Here is a 10479-nt window from a genome sequence, read left to right on the forward strand (position 1 = left end):
CAAGGAAGATACAAACTATTTCACTCAACTAGTACCTATCTATACACTAGGGATGTCAATAGTTCGGTTCGACCGGTTATTTTATAAAATTTATACCGTATCAATTTTTCAGTTATTCTATTATGTATAATCAAAATTAGACTTTTCGAAACCGTCCCAATTATGTCGGTTGCTCGGTTAGATTAGTTTTTGGTATTTTTTTTAATGTCATGTAAAAGTCACTAGTAGAAGTATATGTACTTTCATTAGTTTTATAGAACTAAGCAAAATTCTTGACATTTTTACTGTTTAAGGGGTGATAAATTAAAAAAAATCTGAAAGATGGCCAGAATAGATCCGTCAATTATTCTACATCAGCGTCAAAAAAACTAAGCAAATACAAAAAAAATATAAATCACACGAGTGGAAAGATATTAAACAAATTGGGACTCAAGAATAAAATCTATAGAAGATTAAATATTCAAAAAGATAATACTAAATCATACGAAATAAAACATATTCAATATATTGTAGTTTGCTACTCATAATCGCTAGAATACTTTGTATCTTGCTAGTGAATATGCTGGAAATAATTTAGTTTCAATAGGAATAGCATAATAGTTTTGAGAACTAGGATTTTGAGTTTAATTACTTGTGGCTTGTAACTGTTTTTATAATTTCAACGGCCAAGAAAAAATTTAATGCTTTGTTATTTTTATACTTAATACAAAAAAATATTTTTCACATGTAAATTTATTCGATACGATTATAGATTTATATAAAAACCTACGATTTTATTAAAATAAACCTAAAAATCAGTACGGTACGGTTGAGTCGGTTTAGTCGATTTTTTAAATATCCATTGACACCCCCTACATACATCACATCCCCAATTTTCCATTGGCTCCATCTTTATCATTGACAGGACCATATGGCATAAAACAAAAAATAACGAATTTAGCAGAACTTCTTGGTTAGACAGCAGCCACTAGGTTCCATTGTCAACCTTATCAATAACAATAATTAAAGATATGGGACTCCATCCATCAAGAAAATGAACCTATAAACAGCAGTTTGATGGATATCCTCCCATATGAGCTAGTAATTAGTAACATTCTATAGCAGTTTAACGAGTTCTAAAGGAATACAACAGTACTGGACTCTGTTGGTGAAATGGAAGACGAGATTCAAACAAGAAGTTACTGGAGATGGACCAAACAAGACTTTTTTCCAGAAGACTCTTTCCAGAATTGGAGCACATACCGATCAGCACTATCACAAACATTTTCCAGATTCAAGGACCGAGTTGCAAGCCGTTCTGAGGATGCTGATGAGATTGGGGAGATAAGGAAACAAAGTGAGAATGAGATGAAACGTTGCCTTAGTTGGTGGGACCTCACCTGGTTTGGCTTTGGCTCGGTTATTGGAGCAGGCATCTTTGTACTCACTGGCCAAGAAGCTCACAAGCATGCCGGACCAGCTATAATATTATCCTATGTGGCTTCTGGCATTTCAGCGATGCTCTCTGTATTCTGCTATACAGAATTTGCGGTAGAAATTCCTGTAGCAGGAGGGTCATTTGCGTACATCAGAGTAGAACTAGGAGATTTTGCGGCCTTTATCACAGCAGGAAACATAATTCTTGGATCCATTGCTGGAGGTGCAGCAGTAGCAAGAGCCTGGACTTCTTACTTTACAACACTCCTGAACCTTCATCCAAACTCTTTACGCATACATACAAACCTCGCCAGACGGGTTCAACTTATTAGATCCAATAGCTGTTGCAGTTCTAGTAATTACATCAATAATTGCAATAAGCAGCACTAGAAGAACTTCATATTTCAACTGGATAGCATCCGCAGTAAATATGATGGTGATTTTATTTGTCATAGTTGCTGGATTTGCTCATGCCAATAGCTCAAACTTGACACCCTTTATGCCACATGGTGCCAAAGGTATTTTTGTTGCAGCAGCAATTGTGTATTTTGCATATGGGGGTTTTGACAACATTGCAACCATGGCAGAGGAAACAAAAAATCCATCAAAAGATATACCACTAGGATTGCTAGGGTCAATGTCAATTATCACCGTGATATATTGCTTGATGGCACTTTCACTGAGTATGATGCAGAAGTATACTGATATAGACCCTAATGCCGCTTACTCTGTTGCATTTCAAAGCGTGGGAATGAAATGGGCAAAATATCTGGTAGCCCTTGGAGCTCTTAAGGGAATGACCACTGTCCTTTTGGTAGGAGCGATTGGGCACGCACGCTACACCACTCACATCGCACGAGTTCACATGATTCCACCATGGTTTGCACTTGTTCACCCAAAGACAGGAACTCCCATAAATGCAACTCTATTGATCAGACTTGCAAGTGCCTGTATAGCCTTCTTTTCAAGTTTGGATGTCTTGACAAGTTTGTTATCCGTAAGCAGCCTTCTTATATCGATGATGATGGCTGTTGCTCTGCTTGTGAGGAGATATTATGTCAGAGGTATCACCCCCCGAACGAATTTTTTGAAGCTAACCTTTTTTTTACAGGTCATAATTCTATCTTCCATAGGGACTTCTGCTTACTGGGGACTGAACCCTAATGGTTGGCTTGGCTACACAATAACTGTTCCCCTTTGGTTCCTGGCAACTTTGGCAATATCAGTTCTTTTGCCACAGGAAAGAACACCAAAAGTTTGGGGAGTCCCACTGGTTCCATGGTTCCCATCCCTCTCAATTGCAATAAACTTGTTTCTCATGGGATCATTAGGAGCTCAGGCATTTATAAGGTTTGGCATATGTACGGCTGTAATGCTGATGTATTATATTCTTTTTGGCCTCCATGCAACTTATGACATGGCTCGTCAACCAAAGAAGGTAATGTCGTCAAAGATCTCGGAAGAAGACGTGGAAAAAGCCAGATCATAAGTTTTTTTACACCTACCAAGAAATTTGGACTTGAGTCCCCATCGCACTTATTCCTGAAATCATAAGATTTATGTTAGATGAAGTCATTTGCTGTAGAAATAGCAACACACAATTCTACCATTATGAATAATGAGAACTGTCAACTACAGCTCATGTTAGACGTACATTCTCAAGAATCTCAACTACAGTCAAGTCCATAATAGAGAAAAAGTATAGATGCTACGTTACAGGAGGGAAAACATGTAAAGTAAGAAGATAAACATCAGCAGATAGGAAAAACATTCTAAATCAAGATTAAAGATAGGTTAAAAAATTGAAAACTTACTTCAAGGAGCTAGTAGTGTTTGTATCATTTTCATATTTTCTTGAACTTTTCTAAAACCCGAGCAATGCTTCTCAGAAGCTTCGGTACCAACTTCCATGCCACATATCCGAGTGCCACTTGACAAAATATGTCCCCCAAAAGTTACAATTTCTGCATAATGATCATTCATAAAAGCACCAAAATAAGTTGGATCCATATCATCCCAATGAAAATCATGTAGCTTCATGTCCATAAAAAAAGAGTGTATTTGATGGATAAATGAACCTAGAAAATGGTAACAAGCTTAAGAATTCAAAAACTGAGAAACATCTGAATTTTGAAAACTTTCAAATGAATATTACTAGACTAAAACAGTAATATCACTCGCTGCAACCACCGAAATTTTGTCATCTTCTACTGTTTTTTCATGCTTCAACCTCTTGCACATCATGAAAGCATCATGTGATGACCCTGTGGAGTTCTCACTACCATTGTCAACTTGAGTTTCAAGCTTCTCATATGCAACCACCACTCACAATATCTCTTTCACCCACCATTGTGATCCCAAGTTAGTTGCGAAAAATAATAATTCTAATAGCTGTACCACAAGAAAATTAAATCAACATATGAAAGATGCACCAGCAGATACGTTAGTTCCTTTACCAATCAAAAGAACGGCAGATATTAGTATGTACAGTCACCTACTAACTTAAACAACTCAAAAAATCAGAAAAATTGCAAATCTGGCTTCTAAGGTTAGTGGGGGGGGGGGGGGCTACTATTACATGAACAAAGAAATAAACAACTAGTAAATGCAAATCACACAGAAGCGCAGTATATATGAAGAGAAATTTACTTCACGTGAGTACAGAGAGCACTTTTAGCTTGAGATGGAATGGTTGAGAGAGCAATGCCAGAGGAAATCGCGCAGAAGAGAGACTTGCAGGACGGTAGTACAATATTATAAATTCAACTAATTAATACCTAGTAGCTTCAGCTCAGTAGTAGTCACACTGTAACAACTATTCTTTGTTTGACGACTTCTATCTGATTGTCTTTTGTCCTTAAGATAAATGAAGTCTAGGTTATACAGAACGTAGAGATTTTCTATCTAATTGTTCTTTTGTAGCACCATTTCTAGAGGAACTTTGAGCATTTTAAAATTAATAAAATGCTGGTTTTAACATCAAAACTCTTCGTCTCTCTTGCAATTCCAAATAAGAACTTGTCTACAATAAGCACCATCCTCTATATAAAATGAATGCTTTCAGAAAAGCACACACATTTTTTTATCGGTAGAAAGCGCACACACTCAAATATCCTTTTTTAATGTCTTAAAGCAGCGTACTTCTGCTATCATTATCGGTTATGTACAAATATTACAGCTTATTTTAAGTCCAAAAAAAAAAAGTTGTTCCAAGAAAAGAAACTGCATTGATTTTTTATGCTGAATTCTTTTCCTGAAAAACTCTAAAGATTTGGCACCAGCATGTACACTGGAAATTGATAACCCCGGCTATTGCCACTGTCTCTTACCACAGGGAATATCATATCAAGAAGAAATAAGCAAACAAAAATTTGAACTTATTTTCATAAGCCATATACAGCAACTTTGTTAGCATTTTAAAGCCAGGTCATAAATTTCTTTACACCTACCAAGGAATCTTGGACTTGAGTCCCCATTGCACCTGCAATCATAAGATTTATGTTAGATGAAGTCATTTGCTGAAGAAATAGCACCAGACAAAATCGTACCATTATGAATAATGAAAACTGTCAACTACAGCTCATTTTAGAGAAAAACATTTCAAGAATTTCAATTACAGTCAAGTCCACAAATAGAGAAAAAAGGATAGATGCTACAGGAGGGAAACCATGTAAGGTAAGAAGATAAACGTCAGCACATAGGAAGCACATTCTAAATCAAGAGTAAAGATAGGTTTAAAGATTGAAAACTCACTTCAAGGAACTAGTAGTGCCAGTATCGTTTTCATATTTTCGTGAAACTTTCTAAAACACAAGCTATGCTTCTCAGGATACCAACTTTCATGCCACATATCCGAGTGCCACTTGACAAAATATGGCCCCCCGCCCCTCCAAAAGTCACAATTTCTGCATAATAATCATTCATAATAAATAAGTTAGATCCATATCATTCCAATGAAAATCATGTAGCTTCACATCCATAAAAAAGTATATTTGATGGATAAATGAACCTAGAAAATGGAAACAAGCATAAGAATTCAAAAACTCAGAAACATCGGAATTTTGAAAACTTTCAAATGAATATTACCAGACTAAAACAGTAATCTCACTGGCTGCAACCACCAAAATTTTGTCATCTTCTACTGCTTTTTCATGCTTCAACCTCTTGCACGGCATGAAAGCATCATGTGATGACCCTGTGGATTTTGTTACTACCATTTTCTACTTGAGTTGCAAGCTTCTCATATGCAACCACCGCGCTCACAATCTCTCTTTCATCCACCATTGTGATCTCAAGTTAGCTGCAAAAAATAATAACTCTAATAGCTCTACCACAAGAAAATTAAATTAACATATGCACGACCATCAGATACATTTAGTTCCTTTACCAATCAAAAGAACGACAGATATTAGTATGTACATTCCCCTAATAACTTAAACGACTCAAATAATCAGAAAAAATTGCAAATCTGGCTTCCAAAGTAACAAAGAAATAAACCACTAGTAAATGCAAATCACACTGAAGCACAGCATATAGGAAGATAAATTTACTTCACATGAGCACAGAAAGCATTTTTACTTTGAAGTGGAACGGTTGAGAGAAAAGTTCAGAGGAAAACATGCAGAAGAAAGACTTGCCGCCCCGGTAATACTGTTTTATGGATCCACAAATTAGTACCTAGTAGCTTCAGCTCAGTGGTAGTCACTCTGTAACGACTATATTTGTTTTGTGATTTCGTTCCTATTATCTTTTTTTTCTTAAGATAAATGTTTTGATGATGTATAGGGATGAAGCCCAGGTTATACAAAACGTAGAGATTTTCTATCTAATTGTTCTTTTGTAGCACCATTTCTAGAGGAACTTTGATAATTTTAAAATTATTAACAAGCTGGTTTTAACATCAAAACTGTTCGTCTCTCTTCTACTTCCAAATAAGAACTTATCTACAATTAGCACCAATCTCTATATAAAAGGAATGCTTTCAGAGAAAGCACATACATTTCTGTTATCGGTAGAAAGCATACACTCTCATATCCATTTTTTTAAATATCTAAGTAAGGCTCTTCTGCTATTATTATCAGTTACGTGCAAATATCTACAGCTTATTTTAGGTCCAAAATAAAGTTGTTCCAAGAAACAACCACATAAATTTTTCATGCTGACATCTTTCCAGAAAAGCTCCAAAGATTTGGCAACAGCATGTACACTGGAAAATGAAAACCCCTGCTATTGCCACTGTCTCTTACCACAGGGAATATTATATCAAGAAGAAATAAGCAAACAAAAATTTGAACTTCTTTTTATGAAGGTAAACAAAAATTTGAACTTATTTCATAAGCCATACACAACTTTGTTAGCATTTTTAAACTCTCATAATTTAACATTACATTAAACTTGAAAATAACTTCTACGAATCTGAATTAGGATTTAAACAACTATCTGGATACAAATTGAAACAAAGAGTAAGTAAGAGGTAAGTAAGAAATGTGAACAACTATAAAAAGAATAACCTAAAATGAACTCTTTTTAGACCCACCAAAACCATTTCTAAATGATCATGCATGACCAGATGTATAAAAGTATCATCAATAATCAAAACTGACGTGTAACAAATTTGTAGATTACAACTTTTAGATTTCAAGTATAGCATATGGTAAGAAACTGAAGAACAAAATATTCAATGATATTTTTGCTTTCTTTTAGTATCCTAACAACTTATCTGTACCTAGATTATCATAATTGCAAGGTTTCTGTATCATTTAATAGCTTTGTCGAAATAATCGATAAAATATGTCATTTTCAGTTACTTACATGTTCAACAGACATGCATTTAAACAAACAGAATGTCAAATTATGGATGCAAGTGTCTGTTTGGAAATAAGCAGTTATCCTCATTGTATAATTTCTAGATGCCACATATCAGGCACAATGACCCAAATTCTGAAATACACAGAATGGATCTTCTGAAGAATCGCACGTCTGTGTCCTCTTTTGTCCCCTAGGAGCAATGTGCCCATGGGAAACAAAGTTTCAGGATATTGCATTTTTGCAACCAAAAAAGAAAATTTTAATCTAACCTCTAATATCATAGGAAAAGATCACTCCAACACTTATTAATAGCTCCTTGAACCTTCTTTGGTTTGCAGAGTTCTCGAATAATCAGTTCCCAAGTAGAGGACTTGGGATAAAGAAATTTTTGAAGCATCACTTCTATAATTCTTGAAGCTCCTACAATTCTCTGTCGCCTGTACAGTTTCAGCACCAGCTTATCCAGGAAGTCTTCCACGTCTCGGGATACATTTTCTTTTTCATTTAAAGTTTTCAAGAAAATATTACATGTAACTGCGTCGGGATCACAACCTTGATCCAACATAGTATTCAAAAGATCAATTGCTAGAGAAACTCTATCCACCTTGCATAAAGCATTAAGAATTATGTTATATGCTATTACATCAGGCTGAGAATCAGATCCTCTACATAGCATCTCATTGAAAAGTCTCAATCCCTGATCCACAGACCCAGCATTGCAAAGGCCGTGAATCATTGAACTATAAGCCACGGCATCAGGGACCAATCCTTTTCCTAACATTTGCTTCCACATCATCATAGCCTCTTTGAGCTTCCCGTCTTGACACAATCCGTGGATGAGTACACTGTAGCATATTTCATTACATGTGATACCACTGGTCGCCATTTCTTTCCATACAAATATAGCCTTGTTGCTGTCACCGGTTTTAAAGTACCCTTTCATTAGAGAGCAGTGAGTGTAGGCATTGGGAGTGCAACCCATTTTAATCATCTCAGAAAGGATCTCCTTAGCTTCGTCAGGTCTGCCTTCTTGACACAAGCCATCTATAAAAGCAGAATAAACAACTGTATTAGGCTTCACTCCCTTTTCTATCATTTCCGTCCATATTTTTAGCGCCTCTTCAGGTTTTCCCTCTTTAAACAACCCACTAACTAGCGCTGAGTAGACATATTCATTTGGCAGATGCCCTTTCTCTTGCATTGCCAACAAGATCTGCAGGCTGTCACCTGCTCTTCCTTGCTTAACGAATCCATTGATAATAGTTCCATAGGTTACATCAGTCGGGACATACTTATTTGACACCATTCTATCCAATAAACTAACAGCTTTCTCCAACTTACCTTTGAGGCACAAACCATGTATAAGTGTGTTATAAGTCACTTCATTGGGAACACACCCTTTAAGAAACATGTTATCCAAAAGCTTTGCGGCTCGAGCTAAGTCACCTTTCTTGCAAAGCCCATTAATCAACACATTAAATGTTACTGGAACAGGAAAACATCCCTCTATCTGCATTTCATCCAAAAGAATAACCGCCTCATCAATCCGGTCATCCTTGCACAAGCCATCCATCAAAGTGCAATACGTATAAACATCCGGCTCACATTTCCAAGAAGGCATTTCTCTGAACAACTCCAGAGCTCTATCGACCATCCGAAGCTTACACATAGTCTTAATAACTAAATTAAAAGAAAGCCCATTCGGCATAATATTACTATTATTTACAACACGAGCATAAAAATCTAATGCACGGCGATATAAACCTGCCTGAACTATCACATTAAGAACAGAATTAAACGACTTCACGGTTCGTTTACATTGAAACTCATCCACCATTCTATCAAACAATTCGACAGCTTTTTCAGGAAAACGGGCTTTTCCATAAGCTCTAAACACTAAGATAAAACTTTTCTCAATAAAGACTCTTTTTTCGCTCTTCATTCTATCAAAAACCATCTCCAAAGACCTGAAGTCCCCAGAATTAGCATATTTCTCAACAAGGGAATAGAATGTAGAATCACCCAATTTAAAAGAACCTAACTTTGGGGCCTCTTTGAATAACTTATCTGAAATTGGTACTTCCATCTCAGTTTCACAAGAACCCAACTTGGGTGTAGGTGCAACTTTAAATGAACTATCAAAAGGGGGCAAATTTATTTCAGTTTCACAAGAACCCAGCTTGGGTTTTGAGGAAACATTAAATGATTTATCAAAAGGGGGAATTTTTATGTCAGTTTCAGGAGAACCCAACTTGGGATTTGCGGCAACTTTAAAAGAACTATCAGAAGGGGCAGCTTCTATTTCATGGTCAGTATGAGAAGGGTTGGAAAGAGCTGAAAAGAAGTGGTAAATGGTGAAGTTAGAGAAAGACTTACATGGGATTAGGTTTGAGCTGATGAACTGTTTGGTAGTGAAAGTGTTAAAGGGCATGCCTTTTTTATAAGGATGCAAAAGGGCATGCCTTTGTCAACTCAGATTCTCATGAAGTGGAGAGAAAAAAGACTTCTGGAAATGATCATTTGGGGTTTAAATTCAAGAATCTTAGGCTAAGGTTCAAGAAAATGAAGGTCTCTGCACCTAGAGAAGCTGACGAGGAAGAAGAAAACACGAGAGGGGCAAGCGTGGGTAGGGCAGAAAACCGGGGTGGGGGTGGGGGTGGGGTTTGAATTTTGAAGTGAACTCGGCCTAAAACCCCTTTGCGGTTGGCTCTTTTAATTTTCTTTTCATCATTCTAGCGAGAGAAATTCGTTTTCAAAAATAAAAAAAAACAAACGTGTTTGTTTGTCTAAAAGTAAAAAAAAAACTTGTTTTTCAATTTTTTGAGCTTCGAAATATTGTCCTGTGCTTCAAATTAAAAGCCTGTGTTTAAACTTGTAAGAAATTAACAAAAAAGTTAAATTGTTTAGTATCTGTTGAAAAGACATGTATGGTCACATGTAAATATTTTTTGAATCTTTATAATACAACATTTTTTTAATAGTCTCTCTGAGTCCATTTTCAAAACACTTTGGTACGAGGAATAAGATAGGATAAGATGTGAAATTAAATTTATATCGTGTTTGGTTGAGGGTATAAATTTATATCAGAATATTCCATCTTATCCCGTCTTATCCCATCAAACTTGCGATTATTTTATCCTACTTCCCATATAGTATAAATTAGTCTTGGGATTATAATCCCGGGATAATTTAGTCCGTGTATAAATAAGATTTATTTATTTATTTTATAGGTAAGTCTATAATATAGAGTAAAAA

General features: G+C 35.9%; 1 protein-coding gene and 1 pseudogene across 1 annotated transcript; one reads left to right on the forward strand and one right to left on the reverse strand.

Annotated features, from left to right (window-relative positions):
• Nucleotides 1-911: 911 nt before the first annotated feature.
• LOC107775862 (uncharacterized) lies at nt 912-9907 on the reverse strand. Its single transcript, XM_016595656.2, has 6 exons — nt 7494-9907; nt 5503-5716; nt 5170-5321; nt 4866-4897; nt 3231-3380; nt 912-2958 (listed from the first exon to the last, which is right to left on the reverse strand). Exon 1 carries the CDS (start codon nt 9653-9655, stop codon nt 7502-7504), a length of 2154 nt encoding a protein of 717 aa, XP_016451142.2. The 5' UTR covers nt 9656-9907; the 3' UTR covers nt 912-2958; nt 3231-3380; nt 4866-4897; nt 5170-5321; nt 5503-5716; nt 7494-7501.
• Nucleotides 1153-3071, forward strand: LOC107775863 (cationic amino acid transporter 5-like; annotated as a pseudogene).
• Nucleotides 9908-10479: the final 572 nt, after the last annotated feature.

This window comes from Nicotiana tabacum, chromosome 17, assembly GCF_000715075.1.
Source record: "Nicotiana tabacum cultivar K326 chromosome 17, ASM71507v2, whole genome shotgun sequence".
NCBI lineage: Eukaryota > Viridiplantae > Streptophyta > Magnoliopsida > Solanales > Solanaceae > Nicotiana > Nicotiana tabacum.

Excerpts from the sequence above, each read along its gene's own strand:
- LOC107775862 (XM_016595656.2), bottom strand. The coding sequence starts at position 9,655 with ATGCCCTTTAACACTTTCACTACCAAACAGTTCATCAGCTCAAACCTA.